Source organism: Pieris brassicae, chromosome 10 (assembly GCF_905147105.1).
Source record: "Pieris brassicae chromosome 10, ilPieBrab1.1, whole genome shotgun sequence".
Taxonomy (NCBI): domain Eukaryota; kingdom Metazoa; phylum Arthropoda; class Insecta; order Lepidoptera; family Pieridae; genus Pieris; species Pieris brassicae.
The window spans coordinates 7390394-7416478 of record NC_059674.1 but is presented as its reverse complement, the minus strand read 5'-3'; the positions used below and the strand labels follow the sequence as shown (position 1 = coordinate 7416478).

The window sequence follows — 26085 nt, the reverse complement described above, 5'->3', positions numbered from 1 at the left end:
GCGAGTACAGGTACCGGAAAAGGCGCGTCAGGACCGGAGCCAACTCAGGAGCACATGTACGCAGCACAATTGGAGGGATACCATCCGGCCCGCTCGACTTATGAATGTCCAAGGAAGATAGTGCTCTGCGAACAGCACGTTGCTGGAATGTGATTTCCGGCATTGAGTTATCACACCGCGAAATCGCCGGTGGTGATCTCCCCCGGTCATCCAAAGTCGAGTTGGACGCAAAGAGACAGCCCAAGAGGTCGGCCTTCTCCTTCGCAGTGTGGGCGAGCGAGTCATCCTCTCTGTGCAGCGGTGGTATCGATGGCTGACAAAAATTCCCTTGTACAGCTTTGGCGAGAGACCAGAAGGCTCGGGTCCCAGAAGGGAGTTGGGCCAATCTCTCGCCAAATCTGGCGATGTGCTCTGACTTTGCCTTAGCGATTTCCCGTTTGAAGGACCTGGAGGCTGAGTTATATGCTTTTTTATGTTCGCTGGTATTGGCATCACGAGATATCGCCGCCTCCGCCCATGCATTAAAGCATTCTCGCTTTCGACGCGATGCCGCCTTGCAAGAACGCTTAAACCAGGGCTGTGACCTGCCACCGATCGGCACCGCAGAGAATGGAATAAAAAGTTCCATTCCCTGCCGAACCACTTCGGCGACAGAGGCAGCGACGGAATCTGGAGCTTCCGACGAAAAGCACATAGGCCCCCAAGGGTAGGACGCAAAGAAAGACCGCATCCCATCCCAATCTGCTGACCGATAGTGCCAAATACGAAGACAACCCGAAAAACGGGGCCGAGGAGGGCGCGTAGTGGGAACAGTACTCCGGACCACACAATGATCCGATGAACCCAATGGCGGGTCAACAGAGACTTGATAGGTCTCCGGATGTGAGGTCAGCAGAAGGTCCAACAAAGAGGGTTTATGACCATCCACATCTGGTATTCGCGTAATCGCAGGGACCATTTGTGACAGGTCGTAAGCTAAAGCAAAGTCGTGAAAGGATCTTCCCGCGTGATCGGTGGTTTCCGAACCGAGCCAATCGGCATGGTGAGCGTTAAAATCGCCAAGTATCACGATTTCAGCGGTAGGAACCCCTTCGAGCAGGGAATCTGTAGCCATTTGGATGTGCTCAATGAGTCGCTCAGTTTCGGTATTTCCGCTATGGGACCTATACAGGCATGCGTAGAATCGCGGATGGTCATCGCAGTCTACGCGCAGCCAGAGGCTAGATAGGTCCCTTCCTTCAAGCGACCCGAGGCGACGAGAACAGATATCCTCTCTGACGTACACGCAAACTCCCGCCCGCGGCACAAATGAATGTTCCAATTTGTACCCCGGGTAGGAGAGGTAGAAAGTATCAGCCGGGAAGGATATCTGAGTCTCAGTAAGGAAGAATAAGGCCGGCTTCGCAGTTTCGAGGTGAAAGTGAACCGCGTTAAGATTAGAGTTGAGCCCCCTAACATTGGTAAAGTCCACTGAGAGCGTGGAAGGGGATGCCTTCGGTAAATTCTTCCGTTTGCCCCGAGATCGAAACTTATAGTTTTTTGAGCAGTTTTTGCCCACCCCAGAATACGAAGGGCAGCCTGTGCATCCACCACCGAATACTGATTGTTCCGATGATGGACGCTCAGAGGGGGATTCTCCACAGCGGAAACGTGTGGTACCCCCCTGGGGTAATCTCTGTTTAAACTGCATCTTCATATTCTGGGGGAGGGGGGAATTGATGGGCTCCGGGAGTCTCACTCACCGCACGAAACGCGAGTACAATAAGATGAACCTATTGCATCACTTCACGCCGGTTTTCTGTGAGACAGTGGTACTGCCCCGGTCGTGCCTGCCCGATTGGCTGAAGCCCGAAAGCAACAGCATGGCACTCCCACTAAAGATATACTCCCACTATAAATCTGACTCACAATTTTCACAAACGCTCTTAAAATTAAGTGTATCAAAATCCGTCAAAGGATATATATACGTGTCATTTTTAAGAATATATAATCCCGCGAACTTCGTTTCGCCTCATTAATTTTTTTACTGAGACTAGTAAGTAGAAAACTGTTGTTAAGGTTTTCCCGTGCTTTGTTCTCCATATATAAAAGTTACTCGAATTAGTCCAGTCGTCTTCAAATTTCAAAATAACATTAAAATACACACATACAAACATACACAACATTACTACTAACAATTTATTCAGTAAGATAGAGAAAGCAAAAAACAGCAGCCTGTAAAAACAGCTTTCTGGAACTCTTTGCACCCTTCCTGCTTCCCTATACAGTGTAATATGGGTTCATTTAAGCGGCGGTTGATTAGGCGTTCCCCTTCATCATAACTCACTTTAAATCGGGTGGGATTGGGATTTCTTCAAGAACTGGGTTTCCTTGTGCCTAGGGGATGTGTGTGATGGCCAAGGCTGTTTGCGATAATAGCACCAGTCTGTTGCACAGATCCCTGTTCAAGACGTTGTACCCGACACTTATTGATATAATTTCTTTTCTCCCATATAACATTTTCAACAATAAATAAGATTACGGTTGAGAAGGTATTGTGAGGACTGGTTTCCAAACTAGGTGATCCCTGTGATATGGATAACCAGGCTTCCATTCCACAGCTAAGTCATATTGAGTGGTAACAAAGGTACATACATATATGGGTAGGCAAACAAATTTAACGTAAATAAGGAAAGAAAACAAAACAAAACAGTCAACTAGTTAGAAGTTAGTAGAAATAAAGTTGTATATGTGCATGCCAGGGTGGGTTTGTGTGAGTGTGTGTATGTGTGTGTGTGATAGAGAGAGAGATATTCTGTATTTTATCTTTTTCGACATTATTGTTTATGAATAAATTTAATATAGAGCTTTTTTTAAAGAAAAGCTAATTTGTTAAGTCTAGAATTGTATCACGCTTTAAACGATTTCCAGCATCAACGCCTTGCTAATAGCGGATGAGATTCGTCGCGCCGTAGCCTTGGACGTGGGGCTTGGCATTCCCAGAATAGATGACGACTCGTGTCCAGGGTTCACGTGGCCGGCTTTGGACTTCGGCTGGAGTTTGGCAGAGGTGAATTATTAATGTATCCTTGAACTATAGTAATTACTGTAATATTTTCTCTTTCTCCTTCTGGTGCCACTTCATGACTAAAGGTTGGCTGTTAACGAGTGCCAGGTATCGGTGGATGTGATGCCGGTCCACTCCCGTACGTTCCGCAACCATAACTTCTTCCTTTTGTCATATTTTTGTTAAAAAAAATAGTTTCTATTTTAGTCCCTAAAATAGGGATTTCCATCCCTATGTTGTGTGATTATTACGAGGAGTGAAATAACTTTCAAGCTCCAAAAGTTTATTCAAAACTAGCGGATCCGAACGACATACACACGTCTTTAATAATAAAAAAGGAAATCTAAGCCATCAAATAATAAATCAAATACATTTCATCAAAATCTATTTAGCCGTTTAGGAGTTTAATTACAAACACGTCAGTCAGATTTTTATTATAAGATTATTTGTTTGGTTAAAAATGTCAATATTTTTCTGTATATAAGTAAGAAACACAGTCGTAATAGTGATAATATTTGTCTAGGTACTCAGTGCTGACTCAGAGAAACACGACAAAAAGAAGGAGATAGAAGACTGGAATCAGAGTGATGATCTGGAAAAGGAACAGAGGTGGGAAGAATCTATTACTTTAGCGTCAGAGATACTAGATTTGATTTACGGGGATTTTGTCTCGGACACAAAGCTAAGAAAGTATCTTTGAAATGATCAATAAACATCAGTCTTTTGTTGTATTGGATTAAAAGGTTATTTCCAATAAAATACTAACGACCAGTCTGCAATGCTGATTTTTATATTTTGAAAATAATTATAGCCTAATAATAATGACATTGTAATGCCGCCTTGGGTTGAATGCCAACCCTGACGGCGCATCCTAAGGGCGTGAGGGAGGGCTGAGGTAGTTTTAGTGAGTGTAGACCCAGCCCCACAACCACATCGTCAAGCAGTCCTGCGTTAGCGCGTTTTGGCCATCATTAAAAAACTCAAGAATTTCGGAAACCGGTCCAGTAGTTTTACAGTTAAAAACATACGAAAAGAACCTATTTTATAATATTAGTTATATTTTAGGGATAAAGAAGAACAGGAGAATTTGCAGAAGACTGAAGAAGAGTCGCAGGAGCCGAAGGAGAAGACGATCAATGATATATTACAAGAGAAGGAGGAAGCGGAGAGTGTAAGTTTTTGTCATTTGTTATTTATGCTCAAATCTGATGTATTTTCATATAGTTGATGGGTTTGGTCGAACATTAGTACGAGAGTTGTTATTTGTTAAACTAGTATTCGTTGATATTTAGGAACATATCATATTTATTTTCTAGTTGAAGTTTAAAAAAATAATTGTCTTTGGTTAACATAGCTTTTATACATTGAAAGAAAACAATTTTTTAACCAGATTAAAGCTATTTGTATTATTATAAACTTCTAATTATTTACATAATTTTAAATTTAAATTCCGACGTTTAATTTCCGACGTTTCGCGTGCTTTACAGCGTGCGTGGTCACGGTGACCACGTATAATTAAGTAAAGAATTGTAAGTTTATAATAATGCAAATAGCTTTAATTCGGTTAAAACTTTGTTTTCTTTCAAAAAATAATTTCTTGGTCAAAAACGTTTAAACAGTTTTTTTTTATTGCGAATTTTTGTATTTTTGAATGCCAAATTGAGGGTAATATTAAGGCAATTAATATTTTTATCATAGGGTTTTGAAATCGGCACTTGGAGCAATGAAATGGCGTCGTCAATACCACAAACAATGGAGTACGATGAGTTCATGGAGCCTCTTCCGCCTAACCTTACATTCTGCACATCTGCTACCGGTTAGTATCCCATAACGAAAATTATTGTAAATAAACGTGTTTGTGAAATTATATAGCAATGATAGCAAGTGCGTTTTTCATGGAAGAAGGGGCAACCTGACCCTGGAGTTCACTGATGTTAAGTGAAACAGCCGTTCATAGACACACATACTGATAGAAGGCTTTATAGGAATTTGTACGCTTTTATATTGAGAGACCCTAAGTTGAATTGGTTAGGGTTTAAAACCCGCTTTGCAATGCTTTTCTTGTATACCAATTAATTGCCAATTTTAACATTACTTTTAAGACGTATGCACCAGAAGGGATCCATATTATCTTAAGTAAATACTTTATTATTATTACATGCGAGAGTCATACTTAGCGTTAAATCGCCAACCTAAATTAGACTCAACCGAAGGAATGAGTCACTCGCCCGAAAGTACAGATATTGAAATGTTATTTTGTAATGTATATTTCAGGTGGAGCCAATTGGTCAGATCCAATAGAGAAACCGAAGCATTTCTCTGGAAGGAAATTCTCTATGGCTGAAAGCGATTGTTCATATTTATCCAGGTATTTATTTGGTAATAATATTGTTCAACAGAAATTATTGGTGCTAATGTTAAAATATTCCGGTTCGAAGGACCAAATAATCAAATATAAAGACAACTGTGCACTCGATGTTTCCATTTAGTTTAAATGTATTTTTAATATTGTCCAACAATAATTATTGCGCTAAATGTTAAAATATTCCGGTTCGAAGGACCAAATAATCAAACATAAAGACAGAAAGTGCATTCGATGTTTCCATTTAATTTGTGTGTATTTTTCTATCGATATATTTTGAATCTATGTTTTCAGCGACTTTGATACTGACGATTCAGACTTCAACTCGGACGGTAGTGACGAAGATTCCGACGGATTCTCAAGCAGCAAGAATGCAAATGGTAAGTATTCGAGACAAATTTCGGTTTATATAACCAGACCATTACGGGTCAACCCAATCAGGCAAGTATTTACACTTATATATATAACAATACACACAACATTCAAATAAAACAACATTTAACATAAAATAATCAATATGCCTAACTATAGTTGTGTATTAATCACGCGAATACACTCGCGTGATTAATAAAAATATAAAAATATCGCAGAAATGTGTCTTAGTTGTGTTCTATTTAAACACACTTACATATATTTATGTATACACCGTTATCCAGATTGAGCATTCTGTTAGGTCTGGATATCAATAGTTGCTTCTCTCACTCACACTTACGATTTTCGTTTATTCTTTATATATATATATATTCTTTTTATTATCTATTGTATGTTATGTTTGCCTTTAAGTGCTTTTCACATCAAACATTAATTTTTCATGTACCAAAGTATCAGTATGCCGAGCGTTGGCAAGCTTTTTTAAATCGCAATATATATAAAATTCTGGTGTCACAATGTTCGTTCCCATACTCCTCCGAAACGGCTCGACTGATGCTTATGAATTTTTTAATATATTCCGTAAGTCTGCGAATCGGCTACTATCTATCTTTCAAACCCCTAAGCGATGAGGGGTGTCGACCCCAATTTTTTATTTTATTTTTTATACAGTTTTTTTTATAATAAACCATATAAAATACAACAATCCTGTATTGTCACTCCTCTACGACCAAACCCTATTTTTATTATAATAGATAGGTTTTTTATTTAATTAAAAAAATGTTTCCTGGAAATAATATACACGGAAAAACGACGTTTGCCCGGTTAGCTAGTAAATATATATAAACTCAGACTAACACACAACAATATTAACTCATATTAATAAACACATAATCAATATTCGCGTTAACAAATTTGAATTGCCACAGTGACCTAATCTTTTGCTTTTTTGTCTCTCTCTTTCTCTCTCTCATCTGTTCCGTCAATTATTTTCCATATGGTTCCTTATAGAAATATAACAGATCACTTGTCAGATAGATACCACCAAATAATGGAAGATCCCTGGTTATTTTAATTGGATTACGAATGCTTTTCATAAAGCCGTTTATTTCTCGGTATCTCTCCTATCATCTCCAAATTCCTCCATTTTCCCATTTTTTTTAAATTTACGTATTTATTGAGAAGTTCTTTGTCGTAGCTGCAATGGGCGTACGTATAGAATATAAGACAGCCCACGAGGCTGAAGCGGTAGACGTCGAACGACGTCGGCCTGTAGCCCCTGCGCCTATGCCTGATAGGGACGACGATATGCGAGATGTGGCGGCCTATAAGGAGATTTTGAAGGATGGCACACCACCGGAACAGGTGAGGATTAAGAGGTTTTTGGGGAATCTTTGAGGTTTAAGATATTCTGGGAGATTTTTATGTTTTTTTTTTATAATCTAGATATGTTATATTGCAAAAGCTTGTAGCTGTGATAGGGATGAGACAGTCAATAAATATCGCGATCCAATATCTAGTAACCTGTCTCAATAATTGAATCAACTGGTCGTACTCCATTTTCAATAGATATTGACTTTATTGATATCGTCAGTAGTCAGAAGATCATTCGTACGAGTAGACGTGTTTCGTAATATTAGACGATAAAAATAGTCTGTATTGACATAATATCTTAATGCTATATTAAGATAAGTTCTTTAAAACAATATATTTTCGTAATCAGTTATGTACTTTAATTTTTAGTAAGCATAAACACAAAAATTATTTACGTAAAAACAGTGATCCAACATCTTACGCTAAGTGCTCATCCAAACAAACACACACAGTCAATCAATATTATAGATTTTATGTCAAAATGGTCGATATTGTTTCCACGTTTACACATTTGTAAATATTAACGAGATCTCGAGGAATACGACATATAGTTATCGTTTGACGCCAGCAATGCAGTATGTGTTTTTGTTTTCAGCATGTAACAAAATTCCGAAATTCGGTCATATCACACGAAAAAGAAATTATTGCTGGTCATCTTATTAGAAGAAGTGATACGATAAAATATCTCCTACCTGAGGGTAGAGATACAGATGAACATATAAATAAAAATGTTGATAGTCTGAAAGTAATTCTGTCTAAGAATAATTTAGTCTATCAACAATCATCAAATTCAACCAAAAATGGTGTAACGGAAGCTAACTCTGATAATAACGATAATGTTAAAGAAATATCTAAAACAGATATAACAAAAGATAAAATATCAGATATGTTTCCATATCTAAATGGCATCGATACAGACAATGGTCAAATAACATTGGAGGCCATAGAGAAAAACAAACGGACACTTCTCTCGGAAATAAAAAAGACATTGACGGATGAGGAAATTAAAAAGTTTAATTGCTTCTCTATGGTCGATATAGATATCGATGCCACAGATTATGTGAACGAAAAAATTGCCAATGTCGGCTTTGATTCCAAGGACAAGTACGAGGAATTGGTCAACAGATGGGACTCGAGTGATTTGAAGCCGTATTACTTGGACCAATGTCAGAGTGGTAAAGACTTTGATTTTGATTATCAGCCGAGTTTGGAAGGACATCCAGGGCCGAGTCCTAGTGTTATATTGCAGGTGTGTTTCGATTATTGTCTATAATATTTTTAATCCAGTATCATAGTATTGTCTTTTGTTAAGATAGCTTTTAAACCTTTAAAGAAAACACTTTTTTAGCCGGATTGAAGCTATGTATTATTATAAACTTATAATTATTTTACTTAATTTTCCGACGTTTCGCGTGCTCTACAGCGTTCGTGGTCGCGGTGAATGAAGACAAAAGGTGTTGAATGTCAAAAAGTATCACAGCTGTAGAGAAAATTATGTAAAATAATTATAAGTTTATAATAATACACAGCTTCAATCCGGTAAAGTGTTTAAAATATGAGCTTACAACTAACATAAAATGAAGGGTTCTTAAATCTAAGTGACACTTAAATATAAGTGTAGTCAATCTTTTGGAAATTATCGGAAACAAATGTTATGGGCTCAATTATTACACTCAAACTCAAAAGAACTTTATTCATATAGGTAAGTATGAACATTTATGAATTGATTCTAAATGTACATTTACTGTATGTACTTACATGTATGTAACGTATATATTTCTCGTTATAATAAATAAGTTTATATCTCCCAAGCAATGATATATTTACATTTGTAGAAGAAGGACAAATTAAATTGCAATTTTTATATACATTGAAATCGCATTTTATTCCAAAAGGAAGTGAAGGAAAACATCGTACTCCAACAAGTCGACGGCGTGACATATATCGCAAATCCTACTTGCCTATTAAAATACGAAACAGATAAAGAATTCTCAGTCCAAAACCTACAAGTTTGTAGCGCCACAATAAATGTATCATTTTTTTTAAATTTCAGGCTTTAACCATGTCGAACGCAAATGACGGTATTAACTTAGAACGTTTGGAGACGATTGGAGACAGTTTTCTCAAGTTTGCGATCACGGCGTACTTGTACTGCGCACATCCAGCTGTACATGAAGGGAAATTGTCGCATATGAGAAGTAAACAGGTGAAGTTACTTACAGTTAATGCATACTTTTTTCAAAGTACTCTTCGTCTCTTTCTTTTAAATTGTGTTTACACTGTTATGAAAAGGGACAGATAAGTACTTTAGTTAGAATGATTTAGATTTTATCAAGGAGACGGAGTTTAGGAAACTTCGGCATATTTTTTATTGTTGAAGTGAAATTTCATTAGGCACATGAGGGTAACTTTTTTACCCTCTAGGAAAAATTAGAGAGCCATTGAGACCGATTGAGAGAGAGTGAGAAAGAGAGATCGAGAATAAATACACGCTATTGGTTTTTGGAAATTCTGTCGCATGTCTTGTGCACGTATACGGTGCGTAAACAGTGTGAATATATATACACGGAGTGATGATATACTGGTACATGATCACCTATTGGGGCTTTTACCTTCGTAATAATTAATTTACAAAGAAGTTTCACTCCTGACAAGTGTACATTGTACGCACGCACTTTTTGTGAGTCTTTTAGTGATAAAATAATTGACTGTAACTGTAACTACTATGTAAAATTCTACGTTTTAAGACAAATTTGCACGATTTTTTATGTGTATATTCTGCATATACAAAGTTTACATTGTACCACCATAACATTTTTGTACCATATTCTTGCAAACAAATTATTATTATAAGTTTAGTTTCTGAATCTCACCCTAAAAAGTGGAAATATGTCTCAACGCCAACAGCTCATTAATCGTTCGCCCTACTATTTGTGACTTCGTGTTCCACTCAGCCGCTGACCTTTTAGCATTCATGACTGATTTGATTTCAGGTGTCGAATCTGAACCTGTACCGCCTGGGTCGCAATAAGCGTTTAGGTGCTCGCATGATCGCTTCGAAGTTCGAGCCGCATGACAATTGGCTGCCACCCTGCCACAAGCCACCGCATACAATGCAACCAGGGGTGAGCATTTCTGATCTGTCCTGGCTTCAACACTTAATATATGTGCCAACTCATAAATAAGTTCTAGTGTTGAATTTTTGACAGAGTTATTACACTATACATTCTCTCTTCAATCGTTAGCTTATGTCTGATCGTGGTCAGCAAGGAGACATCTAGACAATCTGTTTCCAACGGTTTCCGTCGAGCACCTCTCTTATACTGTATAGTTTTGAGGACGATGGGTATTTCACTTGATCGATCCATCAGGTTGTTGAAAGGTCACGTGATTCTTTGCCTTCTGTGTTACCAACCAAGATCAGTTTCTCCAAGTTCTAATTCCCTCTGCGCATTGTATTAATTCCACATACTATTATTTATATTTACATTTCAAATTAACTTTGATTGCAACTATCGACACTCGCACGCAACCACAAAAACCGGTCTTGTTTGTTTCGCGCGTATGTGTGCGTGCACGTAACCTGGAGTGCGTGCGTTAGTGCGCTTTGTGACTTATTGTTCGATACCCATTTACTTGTTTGTAACTGATTAACGTCATTCACCATCTCTGCTTACATTAATAAAATATATTGTCCCTGATAAATATAGGTTATATTAATTGATAAAAAAAAAAGTTTGCAACCAATTTTGTTAATTTATTGTCAAGACAGATAATTCCATAAATATCTGCTTCCATTATCCAAAGATGTGTGGTCAAAGCAACGATCTACTTTATTATTATATTAATAAATGTTTCGTCAACAGCACGATCAAGACGAAGGCGAAAAGAAAGTGCCGATAGATAATACAGGATGTTTCATCCCGTACAATCTTATAACGCAGCATAGTATACCGGGTAAGAATTTTTTTTTTTTTTTATTTGGACCACATAATTAGGATAAACACATGTACATAAATTGGCATACATACAAAAAAACATAAAAAGCGGTGCCGTCCCTATAACACGTGGACACGACCAGCGAAATCAAGTAGATACAATATACAGTGTTAATACAAACAACCATAAAATTTAAAATACAAACTATAAAAGAATTATACTATATATTTATGAACTCTTCTATAGTCCAGTTAGATTTTTTTTAAATAAAGCGTCACAACTTTAACCCCTATGTTATATAAGTTATATGCTCATGTTTTAAAGAATTAAAGTCAGTTGTTAACCAGCTTCAAAGTGTTTCAATTAACATATATTTGAACGTATCCATACAAAAAATGCCATAGTCTCTTTTCATCACAGCGATAACAGAACTAGAAAGAATGAGATGAATGGCTTTCAAACCCAAAAATCTAAGATTCAGAGGTCTAAGAGTCTGTTGTTATAGTGCTGTAACTGAAGATTCTTCTGTCTCTTTTCATCACAGCTTGACAGAAAGAGACGGAATTAGAGTTTTATGGATAAGGGGGTTAGTGTTTATTACATTTTCAGATAAATCCATAGCGGACTGCGTGGAAGCCCTAATTGGGGCCTATCTGCTGGAATGTGGGCCCCGCGGAGCCCTGCTCTTCATGTCTTGGCTTGGTATTCGTGTTCTGCCGTGTCATCTGCTGGATCTGCCCCTGGACCATCCCTACGTACAAAGGCAGAACTACCAGGCGACCACTAGTGTTGAAGAGGTACGCTGCTCTGATTAGCCTGTCTTAGTTCGGAATCTGCTAAAACCTCTAGGTCTTGGCCTCAAACTTCAGAATCTGTTCTTCTTTTTATTTCTCAATAGGCAAGTAGGTGATCAGTCAGTATTCAGAGGAGTTCTTCGGATTAATACCTGCAGCTGAGCTTCATCATCGGACGTCAACGCAGGATACGAAATTCCATGCGTATAACGTCGACTTTTTTCTGCCGCCCACCACCACTATGTGGAACCACCTCCCCACCGATGTGTTTTCGAACCAATTTGATTTAGGGTTCTTCAAGGAATAAACGTACCAATTCTTAAATGACCGGCAACGCACTTGCGAACTTTCTGGAAATGTGTGTGTTTGTCATTAGATGTTTATTAATTTTATTGTTTTTTAAACTAAATGAGGGAAGAATCTATTTAAGTTGTTGCCTTTGGTTAGACCGTAGTAAGTGTGAACTTCGATAAAGATTTTTAAGTCTTGTGGATGAGAAATTTGAATACGAGATATGAGTTTAGTGTTTATTTAGGTAAGTATGGAAACTAATATTTATTGTTAGGATTTTCTATTTAAATTAAATTTTAAACAATAGAACAGACTGAAGTTAGAAATTTTAAATAGCAAAATTTTATTATTTTATATTGCCAAACAAGTTTTCAATTTCATTATATTCTTGAGTTTTTAGCCATTCTACAACTTTGATTTTACATTCATAGATATTAAGAGGATAAATATTTAGAATTTTATTCAGCTTATTGTACAACATGGGGCCTGTGTAACATTGGATTTTTGAATATAACTTGTTTCAGTTTGTATAGTGGGACAGACTCTATGTGTTCGTCTTCTTGCAATGGCTTCATCATAAATTATTTTTTGGTGTTATAAAGATAGTCATCTGTGCTCGGCACCTTCCTTTTTTCCTTCATCGAGCGATTACTCTACTCTTTTTTTCTAAGTTCTTTGCCAAGGGAGCGTTCAAGTATTACGCCACTAAATTTTTGGTGATTCATAAAGACTCCTACGGGTCAAAGACAGATAACATTGGTACTTATCATGATGCATCAAGGATGGTAATTAAATCTGTTCGGTTCTCGGCATACAAGACGCAAGACTGGAGAACTTCTATCGTATCGTAACTTCTATCTGATATAGCGTATAGCGTTCTGGCTAGAACGAGCCCAGACCTGCACGACTAATATTATTGACAATATGCCTTGCGCAGAACAAGCTTTGGCTTCTGGTGCGTTACCTGCCAGTCTCTGAGCCAGCCTATTTTGAATATTGTATTTTAAACTTTGGATATAAAGAGATTCCAGTAAGACCATAATGAACATTCCAGAAACCGCCTCAAAAAACCTTTGAACCGCTATCAAGTGACTCCGAGAGCTGCTGTTCGTCTGATGAGGAGGGTGCTCCGGATTCTCAACCGCCACCAGAAGACTGGAGCTGGACCGGTAGGCCGGTTGGATCTTTGCGGCCTTATAGGGATGCTGCTGGGAAATGGGTTCAAGTAAGTCCCGAAACTGTATAGCCTTCTGTTATATGCAACTATGTTAAGTCCTTTTAGCAAGGTCATTATTAACATTATTGCTAAGAAATAATGAAATAAATTTGGGGTGGTCTACGGCGCGAGTCTTTTCTGGGAGATCGAATTGTTTAAAAGGGAATATTTATCTATATCCAACACTTTCCTTCACTTTCCAATAGTTTTTACAGTACCCTTGTTTTTAAAAGCAATTGTGTTGGTTACCCTTGATGAAACTTTGTAAATTTAAAGAAGAGCGAAGCTTCCCTGACACAGGTCTCTTGACTTACTAGGGAGGCCTCAATCTGAATTCTATTCTACATATAGCTAAACAAATAAATAATTTTGAAGTTTTCCTTTGATATCATAAGTCATATATATCTTACTCAACTTCACTTTTCGGTTCTCCAAAATTAGTTTTTGAACCTTTTTGATGTTTTTTTTGGGAACAGTCTCTTTGGGGCGTGCTGCGTACTGCGTGCATCGCGCTCGGTCTTCATTTCGCCTCGTTTAAACTTAGTAAACCATCCAACCGTTGAATTTGTTTAATTTTTTAATTAATTTTATTAGCCCGTGTTTGGGGAGCTGAAAGCACCACCATCGCCACTACTTCGATATATAGAAGACCCAGAAGGAGAACTTGAACAAATGCTGTCAGGTATCACCAGTCTTATATTTATATTAAAAACATAATTTTGCAATTGAAACTAATAGAAACGAATTTACAATAACAAAATCCTGTTAACCAAAAATGATAACTCAGTTGTAAAGCTGTCAACAATCCTGACTTTCTTCTATTTTTCTCGTATATAAAAAATCTTCAAACTTTAATTATATATACTTATTTTTTAAAGTATATTGTAATAATACAATATTATTGATATGTATAATCATAAAACAATTTAAAAAATAATAACGTTGAACATAACTGCATATATATGGACGTAATATTGTAATTAAATAATATATACAGAAAATTTCTAACTACTTAAGAATGTATTAAAAATTCAATCTCTTTAATTTCAATTATTATTAGTAAATGCAATTGTACGGAAATAGCAAATTTTAAAATTATGTTATGTTAAATACAATTTTATCTATATTAGAGATACGTTCTTATAACATTTTTGTTGGCAATAAAAAAAACACATAAGACAAGACATACACAATTTTGGACTATGTATAGACTCAGAAATGCAAAATAAAGTCAATGAGTTTACAGTGTAACGGGGCTTTTTTCAGGTTATGAAGAGCTGGAGAAGACCTTACAATATAGATTCCGCGATAGATCGTTGTTACTGCAAGCCCTTACTCACGCGTCCCATCAGAAAAATAGACTGACGGACTGCTATCAGCGGCTGGAGTTCCTCGGAGATGCCATTTTAGGTAGAACAAAGTCATTTAAATATAATATATGTTCACTTTTTGCTATATACATTTAATTACACTTTGTTATATTTAACATACATATAAAAAAAACAGATTTCTTCTTTGTAACTATTAAATTTTTAGTAAAAATGAATCAATTGATGTCATGCTATAAGACAAGACAAGTACATAATAAATAAAGTAAATAATAAATAAAGAATATGGGTATCCAACAATAAGTTACCAAACGCAATGATGTACGTATGTCGCGGTTATGTGCACGCACACATACGCAAGCAACAAGACCAGTTTTTGTGGTTGCGAGCGTGCTTCGATAAAAAGATGATATTTATTGATTTATTTACATTTTTTTTGTTTAAAAGTACATACACTTTGCTTACATACAGTACTAAGCCAATACGATAATGTTGAAAAAATTATATTCAAATAAATATGTCAGAGATTATCTAATAAAAAATGCGATGTCATTTGCTTTATTAGAATGGCAACACCACAAATATCACAGACATCTTACAGGTTGTAATATACGTTATATATCAGCCGGGCTGATAGCTTTAGTTTTTTATCTATTCATAAAAACTATTGTACTCTGTTAAAATACTCTTTCGTATCTTTCTCTCACATTGTGTGTATCCTGTAATGAAAGGAGACTTCAGTTAAACAGTTCAAGTAGATTATATGTAAGTGCTGTTAGACCCTGAAGATTTATTTATTTACACTTCGTTACACTACAATATAAAAAAATAAACATAATTAAATCAAAAGGAGGGCAACTGGCGGCCTTATCGCTTTCGAGAGATCTCTTCCAGGCAACCACTGTGAGTAAAGAAAAAATAAAAATGTATCAAATTACATAAGATAGGCAAGTAGTGCAAAAATACATGTTATACACATTAATATCTCATCAGTCACAATTATTTTTCAGATTATTTGATAACCCGACACTTATATGAAGACCCGCGGCGTCACTCGCCCGGCGCCCTCACAGACCTACGTTCCGCACTCGTGAATAACACAATATTCGCTACCTTGGCTGCTAGGCACGGCTTTCATAAGTAAGTAAAAATTTCAGTTTGGAGGGTAGGTGCAAATTTTTTATTCCTACCCTCACTTCATAAAATCGTAGTATAAGAGCCCGCTGCTAATCCCGTATTCTTAAATCTAGTTTCACTACGTGATTAGACTGCCCGGTTATAAAAGACAAAACTAATCATAAATTTTATCGACTGACAATTCTGCTGCTAATAAAAAATAAAAATAACAGCTGTCAATCTATTTTTTATGTTTGATTGTGGTGTTGCCAACAGTGAAATCTCTATGTCTTGGTTCCATGACTTTCCGTGTCATTATATTTTAAATTCCTAATGAAATATGCTCAATGCTGAAGTTTTTTTTGAAAACATTTTTCCGTGACTTCAAGTATGTTTAAATAAATTTCAGATATTTCCGTCACATGTCTCCCGGACTCAACGAAGTCCTGACGAAGTACGTGAAGATACAAGAGGAGAATGGTCACTCTATTAGTGAAGAGGTAGGGTTTCAAATGATTTCTTATTATCTATATAAGAATTGATTGCTGTACGGTACGTTTATCTCGCTTAAACTCGAGAACTAAACCGATTTGGATAATTTTGATATTTGTGGAAATTAATTATTAGTAAAGAATAATATTGCTGGCATCACTGCCTATGCATTCCAGGTTTATTTTAAAAAATATATTAAGTTTACTTTATTACTGTTTTTGATGAAAAAGGACGTAATTATCACTCGCCTCAAATCCAAATGTGGAGGACCGCACTTAATAAAATAGAGACATTCACTAACAAATAAAATTTATGCATAGACTAAGATGTTCACTCGTATTGAAATTGAAAAATGTTCCAAAAAGGTTTGCCATCTCTGACATGTTAAAAATGATAGCTTTCTACGGTATTAAAAATCAGAGTATAGACAATTATTTTCTCTTTAAGTCGGTAGAAATTTGGTTTGTAAAGACTGCGGACTTTTTAAAATTATTTGTCTGTGCCCAAAGACATTTAACATTACGATCTAGCCTAACTTAGGACTTATAAGTAATTTAAGTCTAACCTAATTTAATATTCATAAAAATATTTTAACACTAACTCACACACGCGTACAACTTTATTTCTACTAACTCCTAAGTAGTTGACTGTTTTGTTTTCTTTCCTTATTTACGTTAAATTTGTTTGCCTACCCATATATGTATGTACCTTTGTTACCACTCAATTTGACTTAGCTGTGGATGGGATTCTTACAGTCTCTATTGAAGGGAAGACTCAGATCTTGTGTACTATTTTTTCACTTACCTTAATAGTTTGACCTTTTTTATTAGGCCCATGGGAGTTGAGCCTCGACGTTGGCTCTGTGCGAACCAAACGGGCAGTTATACGAATATATTATTATTTTTTTGTTTAACCAATTATTTTAATTCTATTTTCAGCATTATTTAATACAAGAAGATGAGATGGAGCAAGCTGAAGATGTAGAGGTACCGAAGGCACTCGGGGATCTCTTTGAATCCGTAGCGGGGGCAATTTTCCTTGATTCCGGTGAGTTACTTTTTATTTCATTATTATTAAACAAATTAGAAACAGGTTTTACAACTTATTTCACAAAAGAATTACAAAATATCTAGAGAACCGGTTGAGCGATCTGAATATTGCATGTTCTAGTCATTCTGTTTTGTGGAGCGGGCACCCACAATGGGGTTTGTGAAAAAAGTACTTTTGCTAAACTGGACAATATGATAAATAAGAAAGGTTTCTAAGTTTATAAAGAATAAGAATTTTGAAAAATTGTTTCAATCTTACAATACATTAACTAGCAAACTTACTAACGCAAAAATTTCAAGCTAAAAACATTAATGTTTCTGACTAACATAGGATATAAATAAAAAATAAAAGGAAAAAGTTAATTAATCAATAAAGCTTCTTATACATTTGACGAATATTTAAATGATCCTAATCCTTGGGATTGATTTGCACCAGTCCAAACAATTTGTATGACTCAAAACTTGATTAAAAAGAGAGGCGGAGAGAGTCTTGCCAGCTCTTCTCGCCCGCTCTACACAGGTTGAGGGACTTGCGAACTGGTAGTAAATGTAAATTTAGAATCAATTTAACATTTTTTCTGTTGACGTTCTTTAGTGTACTGGTTTACCTATATGAATAAAGTTATTTTGACTTGACTATTTATAGAAAACACTTTTTTTTACGGATTGAAGCTCCTCCCTACGGATTGAAGATACATTATAAACTTATCATTATTTTACATAATTTTGAATTTTACCTGACGTTTCGCGTGCTTTACAGCGTGCGTGGTCACGATGACTTAATAGCTTCAATCCGTTAAAAAAGTATTTTCTTTAAATGTGTAAAAGTTGACTTGATTATATTTTTTTCTCCAAAATATTATGTTCACAACAAACATTAATAATTTTACAAATTTCTATTATTATTTGGAAGTTTGTTTTTCCGTGCCTGTTTTTTTATTAATTCTTGTTTAAAATGGATTCTCAGTTGAAGTTCTCAAAAGTTTATGTACAAGTGGAAAAGCACTTTCACATAGTGACTTAACTTTTCTAAACTACCCGCATTTATAATTTATCCTATTTTTAGGAGACTTTAGCTAAGCACTACTCAATTCGAACTCACACCCAGCAATCAATACTACGGAACATACAATAACGAGAGTTGACGCGCTTTCCGGTTTCTTAGAAATAAGTAGGAGACTTTTCTGTAATTGAAACTCTATTTCCAGGCATGTCTCTTGGAGCGGTGTGGCGGTCGTACGCCCGTCTGATGATGGCGGAACTGGAAGCCTTCAGTGCCGCAGCACCCAAGTCGCCAGTCAGAGAATTGTTGGAGGCCGAACCGGACACGGCTAAGTTTGGGTGAGTGTCCGATATATTTCTGTGTCCGTTGAGGAGTTTTTAAATAATGGGGCAAACGGGTCGGTGTTACAATGGCTATTCACATTGACAGAAGAGTCGCAAGTGCGTTGTCGGCTGAGGAAGAACTCTAGGTCGGATTTAAGTGGTTACAGTGTATAAAAATATTTTCTGCCCATAATAGATGGATAATAGATATCACTGTCGTTAGATATGTCGATCTTGACGTCAGTCAGTGCGCAGGCGTCGATCAAAGATCAAATGGGACAAGAGTAACGATCCGTACTAATGACAGATTAACATATTCTAATCTCCACGGTGTATATGCCGCAGCCAACTAGCCTAATTAGCCGTTCAATTAACAGCCTAGCCTTTTAACTAAATAGCCCCGTTTAACCAACGGCCTCTAAGATATTCAACCGTAGCGTTTTTTACAAAATTTATAAACTGGCTAATGCTTAAGCCATTTGTACGATAGAGTCATTATTTGGCAGAAATAAAATAGATGAAACATATGATATAAAATATATTTCTTTTAAAAATTAATTGCTTAAGTCAAATTCCCAATATTATTGTCACTACACTCTTCTATTGTAACACCGGAATACACCAAAGTTGTGGTTTGCCGACGCCATTGACAGTTTGAAGAGTTTCAGAGTGAAACGTCATCGATCCAAGTCATTTGCCTAGCTGTTTGATTAAACAACTCAACTGGCCTTAAAGATCTTTCAGGCCGCTAGTTAAATGGCTAGGCTGTTAATTGAACGGCTAATTATGCTAGTTGACTGCGATATATATATTGCGTAGTGTTGCCATTGTAATAAAATAAAATACATCATACAATTATATTAATTCTTATTTACATTGAACAATCAACAATTTATATCAACAGTTAAACTGACCATATTGAAATTATCTGCTTAATGATTGTTCAGTGGGAATAAAAATTAATTTAGAATGCTTTCGATTATATAATCAACATTTATAATTTCTTCAAAATTTTCTTTATACAATTTTCACCGTTATTAAATAGATTGACTAACTTTTTGTTTTTTTTTTATATTATCAACATTACCAAAGTGTAAAGGATCCACAGTTTACCCAATGTAACTCTATTTAGCCTACTGGATAAATTAATTTCACGGCACAAGAGTTTTAAAATTCAAACCAAACTTTCAGCTATGACATAGTATACTTTTTTCAGAAAACCCGAACGCCTAGCAGATGGTAGACGAGTCCGCGTGTGCGTAGAAGTGTTCGGCAGAGGCACCTTCAAGGGAATAGGACGGAACTATCGCATCGCCAAAGGCACCGCGGCCAGGTGTGCGCTGCGGCACTTGAAGATCCATCGTGGGAGATAAAGGATCGTATCACTTCCAAAAAGAAAATCCTTCATCAGTCAAAACTTAGGGCTAAGTATAACTATTGAATTGAATGCTTTGATTTTTTAATTCCCTTTACATTCCTGTTTATATAAATAAGTTGTTTTTGTCGATGTTTATAATATAAAAAGGGTTTCCAGCCTTTTTAAAGTCACTTTGTAAAAAAACTTGATAAACATGTCAAGAAACAGTGTTCATATATTTATAAAATCAGTATGTATACTCTAGTTCTAAACCCAACAGTCATAGCGAACATTGACAATTTACGTGACAACTGCCACTGTCAATGTCAAATGTCGGTGACAATTCAATCATATATAGATTTTTTTACATTTTATACGTGTTTTTTTTTGTTATCCCATACGATTTTTAATACCGCAGAATCTGACAGCCGTCATTTTTTGACATGTCAGACATGGCAAACCTTTTTGGCCGGGCACCTTTTTCAATTTTAATACGAGTGAACATCTTAGTCTATGCATACATTTTATTAAGTGCGGTCCTCCACGTTAAAGGTGGATTTACGGCGAGTGATAATTACGTTATTTTTCATCACAAACAGGTAAAGTTAACATTTTTTTTTAAGTTTTACTGAAACTGGAATTAGTTAAATCGATATATTGTTCGTGATATTGAAGAAACAGTGTTCAGCTGAATACACAACCCCGAATAAATGAAAAAACGAAATTTCCATGGTATTTAAAGATGGAAACATCATCAATTATACTTAGATTTTAATACAATTTTTATGATATAAAAGTTTTTTATTCCATTGTGTAACTCCCTAAACATTTGTGCAGTGTAGAGTTCCTTAGATGTTCAGTTACATATTTTTTATTTATACTCTCAAACATCTCAGATGAGGAAGTCTATCTGATACTGATGAAAAGATAAGTTATAATGACCGGATCCACGCAACTTTTTCACAAGCGGGTAGTTTGCAATATCGCAGCATACACGAGGGTCTCTTTGTATTGAAGAAGCCGTATGGGTCTGCTAAGCATCCGCGAATATACAATTTTAATACATAATTATGTAGAAATGAAGAAAATAATATTAGCAAATATTAACTATGAAGTTGCTGAAAATATGTACCAAGTCAAACGGAATTTGTTTTTTTTTTTGGGGAAATTAAATTTGTTAAATACATTCAGTCATTACAGCGGTCCGTTTTCGCACCGCTAGACGTTCATATAAAATAAGGATCTTGAGCACTGTCTAACATGTCTAAAACAGAACTGGTTTGACAGATATTGAAACTAAATTTAGTTTCGTCTATAAACTAGGAATTAATAATAAAAAAAACATAAAAACACACATTTATTAGAAATTAAACAAATGTATACGTTTAAAACACGGTTAGTTACAGATTATTAATTAAAAGACAATCAAAGATAAAATTTTAAGTGTTCGTCACGCCAAATTTAAAAAATATATTTCAGTTGTCAAACTGACAACTGACGTTACAGACGCAATTCGTAGCTGAAGGCTCACGTCAGCCACCTACTGCCCAAAGGCTCGAAAATACATTGTTAACGCGATTTGGGGGTCTTGTGAGGCTTCAGGGAGGAATTCCATTTATTTTAGAAATCTTCGACGTACCGGACCTAACCACCAACAGTCGAAGAATATCTTTTGTCTATACGCTCTTGATGCCAAGTTTTAGATCCACCCTTGGGATAATCTAACTATTTTTGATTTTGATCATCAACATTTCGTAAAATACATAAATACAGCAAAGTACAATCTGCCATGTACTATATGGAACAAAAGGAATTAATTTTGACAATTGACAATTCTCAATAAAGACGTTTAGGAATAATTTTAAAAGCTGACATTTAATCCTTATTATTTTATAACCTAGTATCATTTTCAAGCAGCTTTGCAAATGATAAAGATTGGAGTTAGCCCTACATGGAAATCCAACATGACAGTTTGAAGTTTGAACCATAGAGTAAATTATTTTCGTATCTTACAGAAAAACACACTATAGGTATAACTCTAACAATTAGTTAATTAAATCTTGGTATTATTTGATACCGGATGGTAGGTCCTTCATTTTAATTAATTTTGGCGCGGACGGGCTTTCACAAGTGCAGTAACAATTTTTCGTGTTTTTCGGTCCTCGGGGCAGGATGACAAACTGTAGATCGACAACTGTTTGTAATGCTTGAAGATTATCTGAAAATATAAACGATTTATACACAGCTATAATAAATAAATTCTACTTAGCTTGTACTTTCGAAACTTATAGAACAATAACGATTGTTGTGTGGAAAACTTAAAAAGTGCTCTGTGGTCGTAATGGAAATTAATCGAAGCGGAAAAATACATAGTTCGAAAATAATACCAGTTGTATAAATTAAATAGAGATTAGATACTTTACCGTCAAAAAATTATCGTATCGTATTATAAATATATTATTACTGAGAAAACTATCGTAAAATGCCTATATATGCCTGGTTTTTGGTACTCTAGCGGTTATTTTCATTTTTAAATATCACATCATAGTATTTTATGATATACTATCAGCGCTAATAAAATAATATCAATTTTTAATTGTAATTCAATAAATAAAAGAAAGAAAAATTAGGATGTTTTGGCGTTGATATGAATATGTATTGGATGTAAATCCCAAAGTAGCGTAATTTAGTTCGATGTGTATCTCGCCCGAAATAATAATACACGAAATAATTTACGATAGTAAAAACTAAGTGACTGTTTAATCACAAGTTTTTTTATGTCAGCAAATTTCTAAATTAGAAATTTTTGATTTCTTACCTATGTTCTGTATGTCTTGTCCGGGTGCTGTAGGTTGAGATCCAGAAGCTGGTTTCTCGACTGGACTAATATCAGGGCATGGATTATGACTTAAAGTCACTTCGCTGCCACCAGGGCTGGTTCCGTCTGTACCAGCATTGCTTCCGAGACTTTCTTGAGATGAAGGTCCTCGAGGATTTGGTTCCGATCCATTGGGATTGTTTCCCTCTGGGTTGGACTCTTGCGGAGTTACGTCTGGTCCATTGGGATTGTTACCCACTGGCTTGGTTTGTTGCGGGGTAACTTCTGATCCATTGGGATTGTATCCCTCTGGGTTGGATTCTTGTGGGGTAACCTCTGATCCATTGGGATTGTTTCCCACTGGGTTGGATTCTTGCGGAGTTACGTCTGGTCCATTGGGATTGTTACCCACTGGCTCGGTTTGTTGCGGGGTAACTTCTGATCCATTGGGATTGTATCCCTCTGGGTTGGATTCTTGCGGAGTTACGTCTGGTCCATTGGGATTGTTACCCACTGGCTTGGTTTGTTGCGGGGTAACTTCTGATCCATTGGGATTGTATCCCTCTGGGTTGGATTCTTGCGGAGTTACGTCTGGTCCATTGGGATTGTTACACACTGGCTTCTTTTGTTGCGGGGTAACTTCTGATCCATTGGGATTGTATCCCTCTGGGTTGGATTCTTGTGGGGTAACTTCTGGTCCGTTGGGATTGTATCCCTCTGGGTTGGATTCTTGCGGAGTTACGTCTGGTCCATTGGAATTGTTACCCACTGGCTTGGTTTGTTGCGGGGTAACTTCTGATCCATTGGGATTGTTTCCCACTGGGTTGGATTCTTGCGGAGTTACGTCTGGTCCATTGGGATTGTTACCTACTGGCTCGGTTTGTTGCGGGGTAACTTCTGATCCATTGGGATTGTATCCCTCTGGGTTGGATTCTTGCGGAGTTACGTCTGGTCCATTGGGATTGTTACCCAGTGGCTTGGTTTGTTGCGGGGTAATTTCTGATCCATTGGGATTGTATCCCTCTGGGTTGGATTCTTGTGGGGTAACCTCTGATCCATTGGGATTGTTTCCCACTGGGTTGGATTCTTGCGGAGTTACGTCTGGTTCATTGGGATTGTTACCCACTGGCTTGGTTTGTTGCGGGGTAACCTTTGATTCATTGGGATTGTTTCCCACTGGGTTGGATTCTTGCGGAGTTACGTCTGGTCCATTGGGATTGTTACCCACTGGCTCGGTTTGTTGCGGGGTAACTTCTGATCCGTTGGGATTGTATCCCTCTGGGTTGGATTCTTGCGGAGTTACGTCTGGTCCATTGGGATTGTTACCCACTGGCTTGGTTTGTTGCGGGGTAACTTCTGATCCATTGGGATTGTATCCCTCTGGGTTGGATTCTTGTGGGGTAACTTCTGGTCCGTTGGGATTGTATCCCTCTGGGTTGGATTCTTGCGGAGTTACGTCTGGTTCATTGGGTTTGTTACCCACTGGCTTGGTTTGTTGCGGGGTAACCTTTGATTCATTGGGATTGTTTCCCAATGGGTTGGATTCTTGCGGAGTTACGTCTGGTCCATTGGGATTGTTATCCACTGGCTCGGTTTGTTGCGGGGTAACTTCTGGTCCGTTGGGATTGTTTCCCACTGGGTTGGATTCTTGCGGAGTTACGTCTGGTCCATTGGGATTGTTACCCACTGGCTTGGATTCTTGCGGGGTAACTTCTGGTCCATTGGGATTTCTACCCACTGGCTTGGTTTGTTGCGGGGTAACTTCTGATCCCTTGGGATTGTATCCCTCTGGGTTGGATTCTTGTGGGGTAACTTCTGGTCCGTTGGGATTGTATCCCTCTGGGTTGGATTCTTGCGGAGTTACGTCTGGTCCATTGGGATTGTTACCCACTGGCTTGGTTTGTATTAGGGTAACTTCTGATCCGTTGGGATTGTATCCCTCTGGGTTGGATTCTTGCGGGGTAACTTCTGGTCCATTGGGATTGTTACCCACTGGCTTGGTTTGTTGCGGGGTAACTTCTGATCCCTTGGGATTGTATCCCTCTGGGTTGGATTCTTGTGGGGTAACTTCTGCTCCGTTGGGATTGTATCCCTCTGGGTTGGATTCTTGCGGAGTTACGTCTAGTCCATTGGGATTGTTACCCACTGGCTTGGTTTGTTGCGGGGTAACTTCTGGTCCGTTGGGATTGGTACCCTCTGGATTGGATTCTTGCGGAGTAACTTCTGGTCCATTAGCATTGGTGCCCTCTGGCTTGGATTCTTGCGGAGTTATGTCTGTTCCATTGGGATTGTTTCCCTCTGGGTTGGATTCTTGCGGAGTTACGTCTGGTCCATTGGGATTGTTATCCACTGGCTCGGTTTGTTGCGGGGTAACTTCTGGTCCGTTAGGATTGTTTCCCACTGGGTTGGATTCTTGCGGAGTTACGTCTGGTCCATTGGGATTGTTACCCACTGGCTTGGTTTGTTGCGGGGTAACTTCTGATCCATTGGGATTGTATCCCTTTGGGTTGGATTCTTGCGGAGTTACGTCTGGTCCATTGGGATTGTTACCGACTGGCTTGGTTTGTTGCGGGGTAACCTCTGATCCATTGGGATTGTTTCCCTCTGGGTTGGATTCTTGCGGAGTTACGTCTGGTCCTTTGGGATTGTTTCCCACTGGGTTGGATTCTTGCGGAGTTACGTCTGGTCCGTTGGGATTGTATCCCTCTGGGTTGGATTCTTGCGGAGTTACGTCTGGTCCATTGGGATTGTTACCCACTGGCTTGGTTTGTATTAGGGTAACTTCTGATCCATTGGGATTGTATCCCTCTGGGTTGGATTCTTGCGGGGTAACTTCTGGTCCATTGGGATTGTTACCCACTGGCTTGGTTTGTTGCGGGGTAACTTCTGGTCCGTTGGGATTGGTACCCTCTGGATTGGATTCTTGTGGGGTAACTTCTGGTCCGTTGGGATTGTATCCCTCTGGGTTGGATTCTTGCGGAGTTACGTCTAGTCCATTGGGATTGTTACCCACTGGCTTGGTTTGTTGCGTGGTAACTTCTGTTCCATTGGGATTGGTACCTTCTGGGTTGGTTTCTTGCGGAGTTACGTCTGGTCCATTCGGATTGGTACCTTCTGGTCCGTTGGGATTGTATCCCTCTGGGTTGGATTCTTGTGGGGTAACTTCTGATCCATTGTGATTGCATCCCTCTGGGTTGGATTCTTGTGG

The 26085-nt window shown here is 37.4% G+C and overlaps 2 protein-coding genes across 5 annotated transcripts in view; one reads left to right on the top strand and one right to left on the bottom strand.

The window, feature by feature from the left end:
- Positions 1–21079, top strand: part of LOC123714856 (endoribonuclease Dcr-1) — a 49112-nt gene extending 28033 nt beyond the window's left edge. For all 4 annotated transcript variants that reach the window (XM_045669464.1, XM_045669463.1, XM_045669462.1 and 1 more), the window contains 20 exons: positions 2911–3049; positions 3570–3655; positions 4112–4217; positions 4745–4862; positions 5321–5414; positions 5703–5788; positions 6976–7142; positions 7747–8400; positions 9205–9357; positions 10145–10276; positions 11018–11108; positions 11700–11887; positions 13230–13400; positions 13986–14073; positions 14658–14801; positions 15730–15859; positions 16245–16335; positions 17266–17374; positions 18585–18717; positions 19919–21079. In XM_045669464.1, the coding sequence (XP_045525420.1) occupies positions 2911–3049; positions 3570–3655; positions 4112–4217; positions 4745–4862; positions 5321–5414; positions 5703–5788; positions 6976–7142; positions 7747–8400; positions 9205–9357; positions 10145–10276; positions 11018–11108; positions 11700–11887; positions 13230–13400; positions 13986–14073; positions 14658–14801; positions 15730–15859; positions 16245–16335; positions 17266–17374; positions 18585–18717; positions 19919–20075 (3037 nt within the window). In that variant the 3' untranslated portion in view covers positions 20076–21079. The remainder of the gene's footprint in view (positions 1–2910; positions 3050–3569; positions 3656–4111; positions 4218–4744; positions 4863–5320; positions 5415–5702; positions 5789–6975; positions 7143–7746; positions 8401–9204; positions 9358–10144; positions 10277–11017; positions 11109–11699; positions 11888–13229; positions 13401–13985; positions 14074–14657; positions 14802–15729; positions 15860–16244; positions 16336–17265; positions 17375–18584; positions 18718–19918) is intronic.
- Positions 21080–21400: 321 nt separating this feature from the next.
- The window catches only part of LOC123715077 (mesocentin-like), a 28766-nt gene continuing 24081 nt past the window's right edge, over positions 21401–26085 (bottom strand). Inside the window, exons 26-27 of the mRNA XM_045669896.1 lie at positions 22878–25604; positions 21401–22277 (exon numbers count right to left, since the gene is read on the bottom strand). Coding sequence (XP_045525852.1) covers positions 22126–22277; positions 22878–25604 — 2879 coding nt within the window. The 3' untranslated portion in view covers positions 21401–22125. The remainder of the gene's footprint in view (positions 22278–22877; positions 25605–26085) is intronic.